General features: G+C 36.2%; 1 protein-coding gene across 1 annotated transcript in view; it reads left to right on the top strand.

The window, feature by feature from the left end:
• The window catches only part of LRP1B (LDL receptor related protein 1B), a 2178569-nt gene that overhangs the window by 987658 nt on the left and 1170126 nt on the right, over positions 1 to 20785 (top strand). The window contains exon 5 of the mRNA XM_086368415.1: positions 2664 to 2792. Within this exon, the coding sequence (XP_086224541.1) occupies positions 2664 to 2792 (129 nt within the window). The remainder of the gene's footprint in view (positions 1 to 2663; positions 2793 to 20785) is intronic.

The following is a 20785-nucleotide window of genomic DNA, read 5'->3' as shown; positions in this document are numbered from 1 at the left end:
TGGGGAAGCCTGGTGGGCTGCCATTTATGGGGTTGCACAGAATCGGACACGACTGAAGTGACTTAGTAGAAGCAGCAGCATTATAATTACAAAACCTACTTTGTATAACTCAGAAAATTACAAGGTTTAGAAACTGCCAGAAACTGAGAACAAAGACCAAATAGATAATCTTATTATACCCAGGCAGTTTAATCTACTCTTCAGAGGAGGTTCATGGATTTCTCTTGCTTGCCTGCCTTTTTAATATTGGTATCCTTCAGGATTTTTCTATACCCATTTTCTGACTTACCTTTCTCTATGTGGGATCAAGTCTCTACTATTTTTTAGATCTATTATCCATATGCTATTGATTCTCTGAAACTCCAAGACCAATCTCATCTTGTATTATTTACTGGTCCCATATTTCCAACTACTTATTAACATTTACCGGAGAAGGCAATGGCACCCCACTCCAGTACTCTTGCCTGGAAAATCCCATGGACGGAGGAGCCTGGTAGGCTGCAGTCCATGGGGTCGCTAAGAGTCCGACCCGACTGAGCGACTTCACTTTCACTTTTCACTTTCATGCACTGGAGAAGGAAATGGCAACCCACTCCAGTGTTCTTGCCTGGAGAATCCCAGGGACGGGGGAGCCTGGTGGGCTGCTGACTATGGGGTCACACAGAGTCGGACGCGACTGAAGTGACTTAGCATAGCATAGCATAGCATAGCATTAACATTTACTCAAGGATACTCTGCAGACGTCTCAAATTAAACACATCCAAATCAAATTTAGTATTTCCTCCCATGATATCCTCTAAAGTGTGTGAGTGCATGCTCAGTTATGTCTGTCTCTTTGCTATCCCATGGACAGTAACCTGACAGGCTCCTCTGTCCATGAAATTCTCTGAGTAAGAATACTGGAGTGGGTTGCCATTTCCTTCTCCAGGGGATCTTCCCAACCCAGGGATTGGACCTGAGTCTCCTACACTGGCAGGTGGATTTTTACTCTGAGCAACCAGAGAAACCATGGTATACCCTAAGGGGGATATCAAATCTATATTTCTTATAAATTAAACCATCATTCACTTCCAACATATCCAATCTAGTCTTCACATGTTGTCTTTTTTATTTCTTAAAACATTTGAGTCTATTCCCTCTTCTCCATTGTTACTGCCACTATAGTTCAAACTATTATGACTTCTAAACACAATTTGTTATATGAAATTAGCACATAGGTAATTTTCTAGGATTCTTTCTCTATATTGATTAATCCATTTTTCATATGATTTTATTTAGTTTTAAATTACAAAGTAGATCATAAAACTCCTATAATTAATGTTTCACCAATGCCTATATGGTTATAGCACTTTAGCATGCAAATAACTTCATTGTCTCATCCCCAGACTGTTTTCCCAATATTGTGTGAAGTTGCTCAGTCGTATCCAACTCTTTGCGAGCCCGTGGACTGTAGCTCACCAGGCTCCTCTGTCCATGGGATTCTCCAGGCAAGAATACTTTAGTGGGTTGCTATTTCCTTCTCCAGGGGATCTTCCCAACCCAGGGATGGAACCCAGGTCTCCTACATTGCAGGCAGACACTTTATCCTCTGAGCCACCAGGGAAGCCTTTACCCTTATTCCACTTGACTACTTAAAATTGTTTGAAATCCCTACTGTGTCATCCCAATGATTTTTCACATGCTGTTTTGTTTAACTGCAATACCTCCTTCCATCTGATCCATTTTTATTTAGTCTGAGGAAATCTAAATCATCCTTTAATCTCAGCTCAGTATGAAGCCGTCACTTAACATCCTCCCTTCAATTCCAAGAAGGTTCATTTACCTCTCTCTGTTTCTATCATAACTAGAATGCCTTTGTTATAAGGAAATGCATAGAAATGAGATTCTTATTTCACTAGACTTGTTTCAACATTTGAAACCATGTTTTATCAGTTTTAGTTTCTTAAGGGATTAGTATAGTGCTTGGTACACAGGACAGACTGAATACACATTTGTCTAAATTATTAACTGACAGATTTTTTTTTTTTTTAATTTGTCTGGTTGGTGAACAATCATTAAGTATCTGCTGTGTATAGAGGTTTGGACAAGTGCTAGAGGAAAAAAGTATTGGGAGTGTAAGGAGTAAAGAAATAGGAGGAGGGCCATAGATATTAAAATAAAAAAATAAGATAAAAATTTTCTTTTTGATGAATATTTAAGTTTCCTCCTTTTGATTTAGTGAGGGTAGTTTACATATCTTGGCCCAGAACTTTCATTTAATGTGTTCATTGAAAATTGTGTTTCCAGACTAGTTCTTTGTTAAAATACTGAAAAAACCAGATTTATAAACAGTAGAACTCTTGAACAAATATTCATCAGAGTGCATGTAATGCCTTTGCACAAATAGCCAAGGACTTTTAGCCTGGCCATCAAAAATGCAAATAAATTTTCCTTTAAAGTAAATGACTTTATCTTAAGCTTGATCTTGTCCGTAACTCTTAAAATAATAATGAATTTTATGTTCAGATTCTGTGGTTTTGAAAAGATATGTTGGAGTTGGCTCTTTCTTAAAAAAAAAAAAGCCTATTTCCAAAGTTTGGGGAAAAAATGTATATATATTCTTCAGGGGGAATAAAGTACCCAACAATATATCTCCTTAGAAATGATGCTAATTTTCCTTTTAGATCAAGATGAATGTGCTATTTATGGTACATGCAGCCAGTCCTGCGTAAATACATATGGATCCTATGCTTGTAGTTGTGTGGAGGGCTACATAATGCAGCCAGACAATAGATCCTGCAAAGCCAAAAATGGTAAGTTATCTATTTTTTTTGTCCTTCCAGAATTCATTTCCTGTTTGTAGTTCCTTTTCATTAGAAATGTCATAAAGCAATGTGACTTTGAAGAAATAGATCTTTCCTTCATTTTAATTCACTGATCCATACTTACAAATTCAGAGCAGTTCTTTTAGTTGTCACTGATCACTACAAAACTCCTTGCATTACAGGAAGTTTATAATGAACAAAAAAAACCTGTTCAAAGGAAATGGGTTAATTGATTTGAATTACCCTTCTCTCTCCTGGACTATATGATAGATTCCTAAATGGTTTCTGTGGTACTGCTTCCCTCTAAAATTCATGTATCACATAATAAAGTTATCTGCTAAAATATAAACCAGACCACACCATTATTTTGCTTAAAATCACCCAATAATTTCACTTATGTTGAGAATAAAACCCAACTTCTCACAGGACCTCTAAAGGCTAATGATCTGGTACCATTTAATTTTCATCTCCTCTCCTACTACTTCTCCTTTTATCATACACCAGACAGCCTAGTTTCCTTCTCCTTCAGCCATTCTCTCTTTCCTTTAGGTCTTTTCATTTGCCGTTTGATCTGCCAACAATGCTTTCCCTAAGATAGTCACATTCTTATCATTCAAGTCTTAGCTAAAATGTCAACACTCAGAATGACCTCTGACCATTCTATTTAAGGATGTGTACTCTCTCCTACACTATCTTATTTTCAACTGTACTTATTTATTCATACCTATTTTATAACAGTATGACTTTTCAGTTTTATTTTCTTTATAGCACTACCGTTTGAAATGAACTTCTTTATGTACTTGTTTATCATTGGGTTTACCCAGAACAACATAAGAATTATGAGAGTACAGACCTTGTCAATTTTGTTTGCTGTTACTTAATCAGTTCTGAAAATTGCCTGGAACATGTAAGTATTCAGTGTGTATTTATGGAAGGAAAGGAGGAAGGAAGAAAGGAAAAAGAACTAATTGTTCTTTCTAGTTAAGATTACTAAAACGAGTGTTGTCCTCTTAAGTGTTTTTATTTCATGTTTCAAAACTGCCTTCCCTTTATCTTTTACGTGCATATAAAGCCTACGTTTTCTACACAGTGTTCAGTCTAAGTAAACCCTAAGTATTGTTGGTTTGCTAATGAGGTATTCTGGTGATGATAGGATAACACTGTTTGTGTGTGTGTGTGTGTGTGTGTGTGTGCATGAAATGAATTAGCTTGGAGACAATATATGAAAATATTATACATGGTATTCTATCTGGCATCTTCTAACTTCCTCCAAATTAGGTTTCATTTCATGCATTTTCAAATTATGATGTTTTGATAAGTTAATCAATGTCCCCCTACTCCCTTTTATTAGCAACTGGGAAATTAGACATGGGACTGGGTTCCCTTTCCTGAAACTAAATTGAGCAAAGCATTGGATTTGCTCTGCAAGCTATTGCTGCTTCCCTTTGTATCATAACCTCATGTTGCAATTTCAACTATTTCTCTGAAATAGTATGCTTAATGATTTACAAAACATATTTGTACAGAAAATTACCAAGAAAGGAACTCTTTTACTTCTTAGTTTATTTCTTTCAATTGCTGACTTAGTTTATGAGGCCCTATTTATTTTCGGGTGTAATCCTCCAGAAAAAATAGGTCAAGTTATATGTTACTCTTTTTTTCCTACCACTGAGAGTTCTGATTTAATATATTGACAGAAGAAAGAAGTAGAAGGCTTTTTCGTTTATTGATCCACTCAATATTGCTGTGAATACACAGGGAGAATGTTGTGTAATAAACCCTATTCAAAGAAGGACTTTCTCTCTTTTACATGGACTGGTTTCTGACAAAAAGAAATGTAACCAAAGAGGGCTGACACATGATATTAATTATGCATCAAGGATATTTGATGACTCTACCATTGATGATGGAATATATAAATGCCTTCACTTCTAAGTGGTTGGCTTGATGATAATATTGGAATATATAATTAGAACAATACACAGTTTTCATGGGAATGTTCCTGTGGTTTGTAATTGGGGAAGAATGAGTAATATTGAAAATGAGTACAAGTCTATAACATATACTGACTAGTTCTAAAGGTCACATGAATATTTAAACAATGCATTTGTGTAATTAAAAAGAAAGGCAAGGATGGGATGATTTGAGAGAATAGCATTGAAACATGAATATTACCATATGTGAAATAGATCACCAGTCCAAGTTCAATGCATGAAACAGGGCATTCAAAGCTGGTGCACTGGGACAAGCCTGAGGGATGGGGTGGGGAGGGAAGAGTGTAGGGGGTTCAGAATGGGGGACACATGTACACCCATGGCTGATTCATGTCAATGTATGGCAAAACCCACTAAATACAGTAAAGTCATTCACCTGCAATTAAAATAAATTCATTAATAAAAAAATCAAACCCAAAGACTACAGTAGGCAGCTAGAATTGCACACAAAGGGAAAGTTCTGCAAAGGCCTTACTAGATAACAGAAGGGAAAGCAAAAGGTCTGAGGATAAGTAGCCCTTTATGTGAAGGCAGAGTGGCAGAGTCAATAGGTTGGGAAGCTGTTATTAAGGTGGTGAACTAGCTTAGCACAAAATAAAATCACAATCACTCCCCAACTAGTCACCCAGAAAGCTTCCTGTGGAACATTATTTTTAGTGTAATATTTGATAGTAATAAGGAAAATTAAGTTAATTGATTGTCCCTTTTTTGCAATATAATGACCAAATCCAAGTAAAATTCAAGATCCTTTTTAAAAAATGCTTCTAATAGGAGAGGACATTTTAGTCTGTGTGGCAGATGAAAGAAAAGATTAATAAGAGGCAGGAGGCCTTTTCATACCTGATATTCCATGCAGTACAGACAAAACCTTTTCTACACTTAGTAAGACTGACCTGATTACTGCAATATAGAATCAAGTGTTTCAAAGTTGAGAGAAACTTCAAAGGTAACCTAGTCCAAGTATCTGTGTGATATCAAAATAGGTAATTTCCAAATGGAAGAAAGTCTGCAATCTATGTTAAAAAAAAAATTAACTATGCATACTTGATATTACTAGGTAGGAGGAGGCATGCTAGAATGTGAATGTCATAATGAATTGTTCATACCTTTAGAATGGGACAAACATTAAAAACTAGTAACTGTCAGGCATCTTTATGTATCCAGTAATACATCCTGTATATTTTTTATATTTTCTGAAATCAATTCTAATAATGACATCAACTCTGAACATGAAATGTTTTTCTTTGTTTATTCTGTTTTCTTTTAAAAATTTAACTTTCGTTTAACTTAGGTTGATTTTCTTGTAGAATTATGTGTTAAATATGGACCCCCCTGATTGATAGTGGGCTCATGCTGAACCTATGAGAGTAAAAATAATAGTTAAGGGTGTTTAATTTATGAACTACTGGCAATTTGGAATGAACTGATGAGTTCAGTCTCCTCTAGCTGTACTTTTCAATGTCCTCACCACTTGCTGAAGGCAAGTACTTACCTCAGTGTTCAGTTCTGTGGTACCTGTAGGGCTTTACTGATTGAACTAAAGTAGTAGAAAAATAAAGAGCACTAAATAATTCTGTGTTCATCAGGGGAGAGGCACTGCCTTAAATGGTACCAGTGAGAGAGAGAGCATACTTCTTTGCCATAGAGGAACCAGAGTAGAGAGAGAAGCGAGCCCATTAAATAACCTTGGGGTTCTGTTACAACTTATACTTTGGTATTCACTGATTTGCGTGAGGGTAAGGAGAGACTTTTTAGGCAGGAACTCTTAGTCGTTGCTCAGGTAGTAAAGACTCTGCCAACAATGCAGGAGACCAGAGTTTGATCCCTGGGTCGGGAACATCCCCTGGAGGAGGGAATGGACACCAAGTCCAGTATTATTCCCTGAAAAACTCCATGGACAGAGGAGTATGGTGGGCTACCGTCCATGGGGTTGCAAAGAGTAGGACACAGCTGAGCAACTAACACTTAGTTGTAAGAAAGACAAATTATAATACCTATATAAACCATAGGAGCACACCTCCAAACAGTGTTAGAAATTGTTTCCATAGCACTTGCTTTCTTCAAATCCCTTAGGATTATACAGTGGAGGTGACAAATAGATTCAAGGGATTAGATCTGATAGAGTGCCTGAAGAACTGTGGGTGGAGGTTCCTGACATTGTACAGGAGGCAGGGATCAAGACCATTCCCAAGAAAAAGAAATGTAAAAAGGCCAAACGGTTGTCAGAGGAAGCCTTACAAATAGCTGTGAATAGAAGAGAAGAGAAAGGCAAGGAGAAAAGGAAAGATATACCCATTTGAATGCAGAGTTCCAAAGAATAGCATAGAGAAATAAGAAAGCCTTCCTCAGCTATCAGTGCAAAGAAATACAGGAAAACAATAGAATGGGAAAGTCTAGAGATCTCTTCAAGAAAGTTAGAGATACCAAGGGAACATTTCATTCAAAGATGGGCACAATAAAGGACAGAAATTGTATGCACCTAACAGAAACAGATGGGGAAACAGTGGAAACAGTGTCAGACTTTATTTTTTGGAGCTCCAAAGTCACTGCAGATGGTGACTGCAGCCATGAAATTAAAAGACGCTTATTCCTTGGAAGAAAAGTTATGACCAACCTAGATAGCATATTGAAAAGCAGAGACATTACTTTGCCAACAAAGGTCCGTCTAGTCAAGGCTATGGTTTTTCCAGTGGTCATGTATGGATGTGAGTGTTGGACTGTGAAGAAAGCTGAGCGCCGAAGAATTGATGCTTTTGAACTGTGGTGTTGGAGAAGACTCTTGAGAGTCCCTTGGATTGCATGGAGACCCAACCAGTCAATCCTAAGGAATATCAGTCCTGAATCTTCATTGGAAGGACTGATGCTGAAGCTGAAACTCCAATACTTTCGTCACCTAATGTGAAGAACTGACTTATTTGAAAAGACCCTGATGCTGGGAAAGACAAGGCAGGAGGAGGAGGGGACGACAGAGGGTGAGATGGTTGGATGGCATCACAGACTTAATGGACATGAGTTTGAGTAAACTCCGGGAGTTGGTGATGGACAGGCAGGCCTGAGTGCTGCAGTCCATGGGGTCACAAAGAGTCAGATAGGACTGAGCCACTGAACTGAACTGATTATCCACAGTAGTACACCTCCAAATAATGTTAGAAATTGTTTCTATAGCACTTTCTTACTTTTCTACAGTTGAAAAAAGGGAGATATAAAATATATCTTCCTATGGCTCCTACTTCTAACTTCTACTATCCTCTACTAATAAATAGTTTAAATTTTCCTTTTGGAACGTGGAGGAATATCCATGGTTTTCTGTCAAAACTGGATCTATTTGTAGGGGGAATAGGCTGGTACTTATATACAAAGGGAAGAGCCCAGGAATTAAAACCAAAAAAAAAAAAAAGGAAGAACCCCTGTTCAGTGTATCATAGTCTCATCAGTCACTTGTGATGATTGAAGTTCAGTTAGTAAAGTATAATTGCTTTGTTGTTGTTGTTTTTAATAACTACCCATGGTAAAGTCTAAATATTCCTAGGAAGAGTAATATTGTCTTTGTAATATGGGTAGTTTATGAAGCTACTGGGTCAGACCTGTTTCAGTCTACTGTCTAGCTAAGAGTAGCTCCCTTCAGAATGATATGAGATTATGTCTTGACAATTTGACGATATGCTATTTAGCATTCTTACTATTTTTAGATAGCCCAAAGGATTAGTTCCTGCACAGTTTGTCATTTCATTGAGGCATAACTGTGAATGATACTTGGTGACATGAATGTATATGAGTAATTCTGAGCTAGGAGGAAGCCTTGTAGACCAAGAGCAGCATAGAAATCAAGACTTGTTGTTTTTCGCTAAGTCACGTATGCATGGAGAAAATGATGTACACTATGGTAGACTGTAAGTGACAGAGAAGTAACAGTGCCTGGAACAGAGTATGTTCTGGGTAAAAGTTTGTCAGATGCTTTAAGCAATTTCCTAAACATTCAGGAAGCAGAATAAGGGTACTAGAATATTCAGTTCAGTTCATTTCAGTTCAGTCACTCAGTCATGTCCGACTCTTTGCGACCCTACGAATTGCAGCACACCAGGCCTCCCTGTCCATCAACTCCCGGAGTTCACTCAAACTCACGTCCATCGAGTTGGTGATGCCATCCAGCCATCTCATCCTCTGTCGTCCCATTTTCCTCTTTCCCCCAATCCCTCCCAGCATCAGAGTCTTTTCCAATGAGTCAACTCTTGGCATGAGGTGGCCAAAGTACTGGAGTTTCAGCTTTAGCATCATTTCTTCCAAAGAACACCCAAGGCTGATCTCCTTCAGAATGGACTGGTTGGATCTCCTTGCAGTCCAAGGGACTCTCAGGAGTCTTCTCCAACACCACAGTTCAAATGCATCATACCAGAATATTGAGGATCAATAAAAGGAAAGTCAAAAGACTGGAAGAGATTCAAAGGGTAACTTAAGTTCAGCATCACTTTTCTTTTCTTTTTCTTTTTTTCTACCCACACAACTGTTAATGAGCTTTAGAGTATTGAGGTATAAAACTCCTCATGAATATTCTATGTTCTATTTTTTTGTTATTTTTAAAATTTTACTTTTTTTTTCTCAGCTGGAAAACATCAGTTTCACAGTCTAACACTTTTCTTGATATCTTAAATGTTTTTTCCAGCAACAAAATTGCAAGATTGATAGTAATCTTACCTGCCATGTTTTTCATGTGTCATGACACCTTTGATTTACCCATGACTAGGAAGAATATTTGACACAGAAAAAATGCATATCTTCCATTTTTCTTACCACTTAACATCGTAGCTGCAATATAGCTGTGGATGTCTTTGGAAATTAAGAATTACATACCAACATTTGTGGGCTTTGGATATGACAATCAATAAATTTTGTTTTCACAAATGTCACAATATATACCTGCACATTTCTGTCACTGCATTTAATTTTTGTAGACTAGCTATTGACCTATTATTGAAATCCCTAATATAGAATATATGATAGATCATGTAATGTTCTACAGTTAACTCCCTTTCTTTGTCTTAAAATTGGACCAACAAAATGAAAAATAAAAAGAAATGAGCCACATTTGAATTCATAGAAATTACAGATGGTTTAATTTTAAGATTAGACATGGACAGACTTCTCTGGTGATCCAGTGGTTAAGACTTCACCTTTCAATGCAGGGGTTGCAGGTTCAGTCTCTGATCTGGCAGCTAAGATACCACATGCCTCCCTGCCACAAAGCCAGAACATAAACAACAGTAGCAATATTGTAACAAATTCAATAAAGACTTTAAAAAATAGTCCACATCAAAAAATATTTTTTTAAAAAGGTTAAGCATGGATATATAATTTTTTTCTATTGCTTTGTTTAAGGAATGTAGAAGTATAGAGTTATTGAAACCCTCAGAAAGCCAAAGGTTAAAACCTAATGAAAAAAAAAATTTTATTTTTATAATTAATCAGAATTTTTTTTTTTTTCAGAGAGCCTTCAAGGCATTTCCCCTGTATCAGTTGCAGACAACAATGTACTGAATAATAACTGCAGTTAGAGAATGTCTCTTGAGCACTGCTCCCCAGAGTTCATACTTGCTCTTGACTTTGATAACTCATGTTCTGCATATTCTCCCTACTTAAGCTGCTTAGAGGCATTTTAATCCTGAGAAGAGAAAATCCATTGTATTGAATGCATTTTTAAATGTGTGTGAGCATTTCTTCTTAGCGCCAGGACTCACATAGCCTCCATTTTTGCTTTGTGTGAAAGACAATACTTGCTAGGTTATTAGATAATTTATATCTTAACAGACTTTAGAGTTTTAGAACAACATACCATCAAATTACAAGGAATATATCTGGTAAAGTATCTAGAAGCTTGGTATATAATCACAATTGAGTACTGAAAATCCATCTGTCTTTGTAATAGGAAAGTAGAAAATTGTAATCTTAATAAATACGTGTTATGTAGTTATATCCGTTGGCAGCCTTGTCAGAAACAGTGAAATAGATTAAATGACCTTTCCCTCTTCCACCTCTAGATAATGAATTTTCATATGTCTACCTCCTTCCTCCTTACTTGAAGATGATAATCTTTCATATTCCCCTGAGGAAAAAGAAACAGTCAAAAAAGAATTTTTTCACCCTGAACTCTCCTAAATCTACCAATCTATCTGAATGTAGAACTATTCACTTTTTCTCTTATTTGAAGGGAAGAACAAACTGACTTTGTTCCTAAGGCCAGTCCCTGTAATTGTGCATCCATACCACCTTTTCTCAACTGTATAAGAGTTAGACTCAGTCAGTTGCTTATTTATTCCCTGAATCATCAATATTCTCTTTTTTCCTGGATCACTCCCATTGGTATACAAGGATCTTGTAAAGAGGCTGTGAAATAACTTCTTTAATAATTGTATTCCTCTCCAGCTACCACTCCATTTTTCTTTTCCCATTATGCAAAAAGTGTGTTGTCTATTTCCTCCTCTGTCCTCAGTGAGTCTTACATTCTTATCACTTACTTACACCTCTATTGCCAAAGTTACCAGTGACCTTCAGTTGCATAATTATTCAGTTATCAATCCTTAGCACACAACTGATCTTGTCTCCTCCTTGAATACTTTCCCTTTTAAAGAGTATATTCCTTGAGTTCTCTTATTATTAATGACTTACTGTGCATTTTTTTTTGCTTGGTTTATTTTGCTGCGTAATCCTCATTTTTCCAGTATGTTTTGCATGACTCAGTGTTCAGTGCTTTGGACAAGTTCCCTTCTTCTATTGATTTCTTAAGGCTTTCATCCTGTATCAGGAGTTTAAAAACACATCCTTTTCCATGGTTTTATTAAACATCTAGAGACTGAGACTTGCAGGTTTTTGTCTCCAGCCCTACATATTAGATCTTACTTGTTAAACACCAAACTCACTTACATACTGAGATCCAACGTACTAAGTCCATTTGGATATTTAATGGAAATATCAAATTCCATGTCTCCCAAGCTTTTGATGCTCTGTCCTAATAATCTTTTCTCCAATGATGACCATCTTGGTAAATGTGACCCTTTTCACTTAGTTGCCCAAATCAAAACACTGTAGTTACCCTTGACTCCATTCTTTCTCTCAGACTCTTTATTTTAAATTTTTAAATATATTCTGAATTGGACTACTCTCTCTAAAGAACAGCTTGCATCCATATTACTACCAATGCTTTACTTTTCTTTGTAGAATTTAATGCTGCCAAAAAATACGAAATAGTGTTTGCTTGCTTACTGACTTTTTCCTCCAGTAAAATGTAAATGCCACAAAAACAAAAATTTTATTAGTTTTGTTAACTGCCGTATCTCTAGCATTTAGACAAGTGCCTGACAGGTGAGTTATGCTCAATAAATCTTTGTTAAATATATAATTAAATATATTAATACCGAAAGAGTATTTTCTTTTTAGGAGACAGAAGTGACTTTTTTAAGGACCCTTGTTTTCAAACTGGAAATATTTTAAAGCCATTTTGAAATAAGCCAATATATTTTACTTGTTGAACTCAATCATTACTGGTTTATATCTTAGAGGGACAAGTCTGAGTTGGAAAAAATGTATTTCTGTAGTTAAAGAAGTTTCTGTTTGCCACAGTTAGAAAGATGACTAGGAGAATCAGAAGTTGCCATAGGCCACTCCTCAGTGACTAATGTGAATTAACCATCCCTGGATTGTCTGCTAATTTTAATATTAATTCAGTAACCTAAAATTTGAATGAATTGTTCTTTGAGAGTTACCAAAATGACCTTTCAGTTTAATTATATTTATACTTTAATTAAATTCAGGATAATTAAATATATTTGATTTTCCTGATTAAAAATAATAATGCATTATTTAACGTTATTTTATTTATTAAAATGTACTATTATTCTTAAATTTAAAAAATTCAGTAAAGTATCTTTAAATATATTGCAAATTGTGCCAAGTAAGGTCTTCAGGTAGTAGGAGGAATACTTCCTTGATCTGATAGATCGGCTCTTTATTAAGAAACAGGGATATTGTGAGAGCTACTAATTTGCAAAATGAGAAGCTCTTTTTTTATGCATGGTATGTTATTGGCTTTGTTTTTTTGGAAAATTATCCTTATTCCTATAAAACAGCATATTCCATTGCTTCTCAGTCATCTTCAGATTGAAATATCCTCTGCATGAAGATATAGGTATTTCACTAATAATATCCAGACAACAAAAAGGTTATATTATTTTAGTCTGTAATTCAGCTTGATTGGTAGTTTACCTGAGTGAGTCTTGGCAATGTCCAAGACAGGATTGCACAATACAGGACTGGCCTAACATGCCAACACCAAGCTCATCATCATTTCTTAAAACTGACTCTACTTCTTTTTTTCCCCAGTTTCACACTATAACCCAAATTGCAAATCTCCACATCTTCCTTTCACATCCATCCTTCCATATCCTATTACCTACATAAAACAGTCACTACAATTTTAAACTTCGACTTTATCACACCATACTGTCTCTACTTAAGAACAAAATACTAGGTTCTTATGACCAATTTCCCAAGAAATTGGAAGAGTATTTTTCTCTTCAGGAATCCAGCTACTGTACCTGTGTCTACACGATGTTTTTTTTTTAGGAATCCTCTTGGGTTACTGTCCTTATAATTAAAAACATACATACCTTTCTTTATAAAATAAAAATTAAAAATACAATAAATAAAGCATTTCATCCAATCAAATGATAGTTTAGCCTGTGTGAAATCTAGTGTGCTCCTAAACCTCTGAGAATTCTTAAGGCCTTACATCTCTCCATTGGACACTGCTTCCAGTAGGAATGTTGGCACAAATAATCATTCTTTCTTTCTATACTGCATCAATCTAAAAGGATACAGAAATGCCTTTTGCTTTTACCTATAGAAATAGATGGGGAAACAGTGGAAACAGTGTCAGACTTTATTTTTTGGGGGCTCCAAAATCACTGCAGATTCTGATTGCAGCCATGAAATTAAAAGACGCTTACTCCTTGGAAGGAAAATTATGACCAACCTAGATAGCAAATTCAAAAGCAGAGACATTACTTTGCCAACAAAAGTCCATCTAGTCAAGGCTATGGTTTTTCCAGTGGTCATGTATGGATGTGAGAGTTGGACTGTGAAGAAGGCTGAGTGCCGAAGAATTGATGCTTTTGAACTATGGTGTTGGAGAAGACTCTTGAGAGTCCCTTGGACTGCAAGGAGATCCAACCAGTCCATTCTGAAGGAGATCAGCCCTGGGATTTCTTTGGAAGGAATGATGCTAAAGCTGAAACTCCAGTACTTTGGCCACCTCATGCAAAGAGTTGACTCGTTGGAAAAGACTCTGATGCTGGGAGGGATTGGGGGCAGGAGGAAAAGGGGACAACAGAGGATGAGATGGCTGGATGGCATCACCAACTCAATGGACGTGAGTTTGAGTGAATTCCGGTAGTTGGTTATGGACAGGGAGGCCTGGCGTGCTGCGATTCATGGGGTCGTAAAGAGTTGGACACAACTGAGCGACTGAACTGAACTGAACTGAATGCCTTTCCAACCTCACTCTGCAATACTACACCAAGGCATTACAAACTACCTCCCCATCTGATATGAGTTACGTCACACCACTTTAAAAGTAAAAACAAGTTTAAGAAGTTAAATGGGAATTACATCTATCCCACTATATTCTACTTATCCATATTGTATTCCATGTGTCATTTCCCAAATGCACCCCAAAATAAAAGTAAGTTTATCATCTTGACATTAAATGACCTGTGCAGTGTTTCCTCAACCTACTTTCTTGTCTACTACAAGGCCTATGTGAGTTTGAAGCTAGTTCTTTTTACTTAGTAGCTTTGTGATTCTAAGCAATTTAATTAAACCTTAAATAAACTTATTTTCTTTCTATAAAATGTAAATAATATTAACACCTGATTCTTAGAAATATTGTGAGCATACAATAAATGAGTAAATCTGAAGTATATAATACAGTGTTTAATTTCTAAAATATGTTCAAAAGGGTTAACTGTTGTTATTATTGTGATGAAATACTTTCACCACTAATACATGTTCTACCCTCAGAAACTGAAAAACTTGTCAGTATTCCAACATATCTTAGTCTCTCCCACATCTTTGCTTTTGTCCAAGCTTTTTGTTTCACCAGACTTCCTTTTTTTCTTCTTTTTCTTAAAAAACAAATTCTCTGTACATTCAATTTCTGTTCATCCATTAATGCTCAGATGAAAGCAAATGTTTCATCATTAAGGAACTTCTAACTCTATTTAACAGATACATCTTCATACATTTGTGCTGCCAAAAAAAAATACCAAAGACTGGGTAAATTACAGATATAAGAAATTTATTTCTCACAGTTCTAGAGGCTGAAAGTCTGAGATCAGGGCACCAGCATGGTCTGGTGAGTGCTGTCTTCTGGGATGCAGACTTGTCCTATCTTCACATTGCAGAAGGCCCTACAGATCTCTCTAGGGCCTCTTTTATAAGGCAGTAATCCCATTCACATGGGTTCCTCCTTCAGTATGTGAGCAGTGCCCAATCACCATCAAAACTGTCATCTTAAAGGGTTAGGACTTCAACATATGAATTTAGGGGAAACAAACATTCAACCAAAGGAAGATATAGCTAACAATTCTTTGGAATTAAGTGTTACTATACAAGTTTGATGAAAGGTACCAATCCTGACTTCAAAAATATAGCTATTTATACTTAATTACACTTATTTTTTTTAGATTATATCTTTCTTGAAGACAGATGATATAGACACTTATGCTTAATTATACTAATTTTAATTAATTTTTTTATTAGATTATATATTTTTTGAAGTCAGACTATCCTGCTTCATATACTGGCTGAAATGCCTTCAGTGCAGTTCAATTTAGTCAGTCAGTTGTGTCCGACTCTTGAATCACAGCACGCCAGGCCTTCCTGTCCATCACCAACTCCCGGAGTTCACTCAGACTCACGTCCATCGAGTCAGTGATGTCATCCAGCCATCTCATCCTCTGTTGTCCCCTTCTCCTCCTGCCCCCAATCCCTCCCAGCATCAGAGTCTTTTCCAATGAGTCAACTCTTCACATGAGGTGGCCAAAGTACTGGAGTTTCAGCTTTAGCATCATTCCTTCCAAAGAAATCCCAGGGCTGATCTTCAGAATGGACTGGTTGGATCTCCTTGCAGTCCAAGGGACTCTCAAGAGTCTTCTCCAACACCATAGTTCAAAAGCATCAATTCTTCGGCACTCAGCCTTCTTCACAGTCCAACTCTCACATCCGTACATGACCACAGGGAAAACCATAGCCTTGACTAGACGGACTTTTGTTGGCAAAGTAATGTCTCTGCTTTTGAATATGCTATCTAGGTTGGTCATAACTTTCCTTCCAAGGAGTAAGCATCTTTTAATTTCATAGCTGTAGTCACCATCTGCAGTGATTTCTGGAGCCCAAAAAATAAAGTCTGACACTGTTTCCACTGTTTCCCCATCTATTTCCCATGAAGTGATGGGACCGGATGCCATGATATTCATTTTCTGAATGTTGAGCTTTAAGCCAACGTTTTCACTCTCCATTTTTACTTTCATCAAGAGGCTTTTAAGTTCCTCTTCACTTTCTGCCATAAGGGTGGTGTCATCTGCATATCTGAGGTTATTGATATTTCTCCAGGCAATCTTGATTCCAGCTTGTGTTTCTTCCAGTCCAGCGTTTCTCATGATGTACTCTGCATGTAAGTTAAATAAGCAGGGTGACAATATACAGCCTTGACATACTCCTTTTCCTATTTGGAACCAGTCTGTTGTTCCATGTCCAGTTCCAACTGTTGCTTCCTGACCTGCATACAGATTTCTCAAGAGGCAGGTCAGGTGGTCTGGTATTCCCATCTCTCTCAGAATTTTCCACAGTTTATTGTGATCCACACAGTCAAAGGCTTTGGCATAGTCAATAAAACAGAAATAGATGTTTTTTTGGAAATGCCTCACATCCATAAATTCTAAAAAATAAAAAATGCAATAAATAAAACGTTTTCATCCAGTAAAATAGTAGTTTAGCATAAATGCATTATGACAATAAAAGGTAGTGTTAAGATACCTTAAAGTATAATTGCAGTAATTACATTTTCTTGCTTGGACCAATACTGTTTTTAGTGTCTTCTAATGTTTCCATTTTTGATTCATGTTTTAATTTTCCTTTTGTAAAATGTGATAAAATAGTTTCTTCTGACATATGGCACAGTGTATACTTATTCTAAATATCATTCATTTCAGTCATGAGATTTTTCCATTAACACAATAATTAAGGAAAAAAGAGAAACAAATTTGGCCATATATGTTTTGGAAATTAAAATATTTCAACCCTCTATCTTTTTTCCCACTTGGATGGTTAATTTTATCCACATTTTTAGTTTGGCTTAGTTGACTTTGATCTATAATTTATTATACTATTTGAATAATACTTTTCTATCTTTTTTTAAACTAGATAATTTCTTCCTAGTATTTCATATTCAACTTCTTCTGTTCATTGCATAGTCTTAGAAGGTTTCTTTTTTAAAAGGGTTCTTTATGTAGATTGTTCTTCGTTTTGTTGCATATAGCTATAGTTTATGTCCTATGAAAAGTGAAAGTGTTGGTCTCTAAGTCATGTCTGACTATGAGACCCTGTGTACTGTAGCCTGCCAGGATCCTCTGTCCATGGAATTCTCCAGGCAAGAATACCAGACGAGTTGCCATTTCCTTTACCAGAGTTCTTCCCAACCTAGGGATCAAACCCTGGTCTCCTGCATTGCAGGCAGATTCTTTACCTTCTGAGCTAGCAGGGTTCCATGAAGCTTTGCAGTTTTCTATTAAAAGTTGTTAGCATTCTTCTCATTTCTCATTTCATCTTATTTTTAAAGCCTTTATATAGTTTCTAAATGATAAATTAAATTTTTTTTAATTCTTCTTTAAATTATTTTAACTTTGTAAAGATTAAAAACCATTTCATAGGGCTAAATGGATTACAATTTCCCCTTTTTTTGCACTTTAGTCCCACTATCTTAATTTGATATACTTTACATGGAATTTATTATTTACCCTTTTATTCAGTTGAACCTCAGATTCTTTGTTCTTTCATCTTTAACACAGTAAGTATTGAGAGATATCTACCCAGCTTCTTTCACTGAAGGTAACTGCTCACAACTGTAGGATTAGGTAAGGGAAATCTTAAAGAATATAACTGGATAATGCTTATTATTATATACGCATATGTATACATTTGTTATAAACATTTATTATGTTTGTCTTTATTTGTAAGTACCAGAATCCATAATTCCAATTAGTTAAAATGAAACCAGCTGAGTTAATATTTTAGAATCAAAGGGAAGAATTATTTAGAATTAAAAGGATGTTCAAATGAGACATTAAAAAATGTTTCATTTCCCTGTGAAAACATATGTTTAGCATCAGCTATACATCAAATAATATCATTATAAGTACATATATAAATTTTTATTATATTCTTGACCATGAGAAGAGAAGGATATGTTTGTAAGAATGTGGTTATCAGTTCAGTTCAGTTGCTCAGTCGTGTCTGACTCTTTGAGACCCCATGAATCTCAGCACGCCAGGCCTCCCTGTCCATCACCAACTCCTGGAGTCCACCCAAACCCATGTCCATCGAGTCGGTGATGCCATCCAGCCATCTCATCCTCTGCCATCCCCTTTTCCTCCTGCCCCCAATCCCCTCCCAGCATCAGGGTCTTTTCCAATAGTCAACTCTTTGCATGAGGTGGCCAAAGTATTGAAGTTTCAGCTTTAGCATCGGTCCTTCCAATGAACACCCAGGACTGATCTCCTTCAGGATGGACTGGTTGGATCTCCTTGCAGTCCAAGGGACTCTCAAGAGTCTTCTCCAACACCACAGTTCAAAATCATCAATTATTCAGTGCTCAAGCTTTCTTCACAGTCCAACTCTCACATCCATACATGACCACAGGAAAAAACCATAGCCTTGGTTAGATTGACCTTTGTTGGCAAAGTAATGTCTCTGCTTTTGAATATACTATCTAGGTTGGTCATAACTTTCCTTCCAAGGAGTAAGCATCTTTTAATTTCATGGCTGCAATCACCATCTGCAGTGATTTTGGAGCCCTCCCCCACCCCCCCAAAAAAAGTCTGACTCTGTTTCCACTGTTTCCCCATCTATTTCCCATGAAGTGATGGGACTAGATAGCATGATCTTAGTTTTCTGAATGTTGAGCTTTAAGCCAGCTTTTTCTCTCTCCTCTTTCACTTTCATCAAGAGGCTTTTTAGTTCCTCTTCACTTTCTGCCATAAGGGTGGTATCATCTGATTACCTGAGGTTATAGGGCCTTGGAATTTAAAGAAGTATATTTATGAATCTAGTCAAATTAGATTTTTCATGTTTTCAAGTTTCTCTTTTTAATTCATCACTTTCTAACCAGTTTTCAAAAATTATGGCACTGATTAATATACCATGATAGGAAAAAAAGCACTTTCTGATTTTATACATGTCTATAACTGTTTGAGAGGGAAAATATTCTTTTTCCGTGCTATTGACATATAGGGGTCAGTCAAGAGGATGAAGACAGTTTTCCTCCAACATGAATCAGTTGAAAGTCTGTTGCAGAGATTTTTTTCAACCTAAGTCTTAATTCTCTAAGTTAGACTATTGACTGAGTACTTTCTTGTGTTTCAATCTCTTCTAATTGGAAGGTTGATATTTATTACTTCTCATTAAGTACTGATGAATAAAATCTTTTGACCTAAGTCATCTGATGTGTTTTCCAACTGTTCCTTTGGGGAAACTGTTTACTGACTCTAAGTGTGGTATCTGATTAAAGCATTACATTCATTCTAGTCAGTCTGCTATCCTCATCATCCAAGCTAATGATAGTTTTCAACTTGCAAGTGGAAACACCTGGTAATAATACCCACTAGAGATCTATGCAGTTCAGGTAGAGATAGATAACTTGCCAGGCTTATGCCAGCTTTCATCAGGAAGTATAAAATAAAAGACATATCCTTAGCCCATGATGATATTTGTGGGTTCTTACTGTTCAGTAATTTTCCCCACTTCCACATCAGGCCTTATGTTTTATTTGTCTAAAGAGGGAAACCTTAGATAATGTTTAGCAAAAACACATGAATATCACTTCATTAAAGTACAACACAACTAATATAAGTATCCTTTCTCCAGTATGTCATTTGAATTTTTAAAGTTACCATCATTGTATCAAACCACATCGATTTAAAAAACATCTGACTTTCTCTTTACTGGTGTTCTGTTTATCTGAGGCTTTAAAATCAGTGGTTGATACATTTTGCATTAAGGTAAGCAACTGATTCATTCAATAAGCAGCTACAAAATGCAATAGATTGATTAGTTGTGTCAACTAAGCATTGCCTGTATTGACCATTGATTCATTTTTATATCAGTGTCTCGAGAGAATCTCAGTGTTCCTTCATATTCCAGCCTCTATCCAAAAAATGTCAATGACATACCTAAATTTGCTGACGAGTAGCCAGTTTGGAAATTGTTGTCTACATCTTGGCAATGTTAGTTCATTTTTGAACGAGAGGCTATTTCAGAAAAGGTCATTTCAGTTGTCAAATGAAGACATTAAGCATTAACATTAGTGTTGGTGCGTCTTTGCTAACCAAATTGTTTTGTAACGTTGCACAGAATGTTTCTAAAGAATTTTACTATGTAAGCGTTCCATGTGTCCTTCGACTAATTCAGAATTTGTAGTGAATGATCAATAGGTTCCAGACTTTTTATAAATGCTAGAGATACATCAGCAAAAATAGAAAAATAATGCATCAGAGAAAGAAATATGATACATACAGTGTTTGGTAGTGATAAGTGAAAAATAAACTTGGGGATGTCTACAGAGAATGTTAAAAGTTGTAGATTTTTTTTTTTTTTTAACAAGGTAAAGTGATAAAAGAAGTCCTAACCAGAAAGGTGCCATCTTTATAACGCCCAGAAAGGACG

The sequence above is a fragment of the Bos grunniens genome, chromosome 2, assembly GCF_055505025.1.
Source record: "Bos grunniens cultivar Pamir isolate PY7600 chromosome 2, Bosgru_T2T1.0, whole genome shotgun sequence".
Lineage (NCBI taxonomy): Eukaryota > Metazoa > Chordata > Mammalia > Artiodactyla > Bovidae > Bos > Bos grunniens.
The sequence above is the reverse complement of the archived record's forward strand: the minus strand, read 5'-3'. Positions and strand labels throughout refer to the sequence as shown.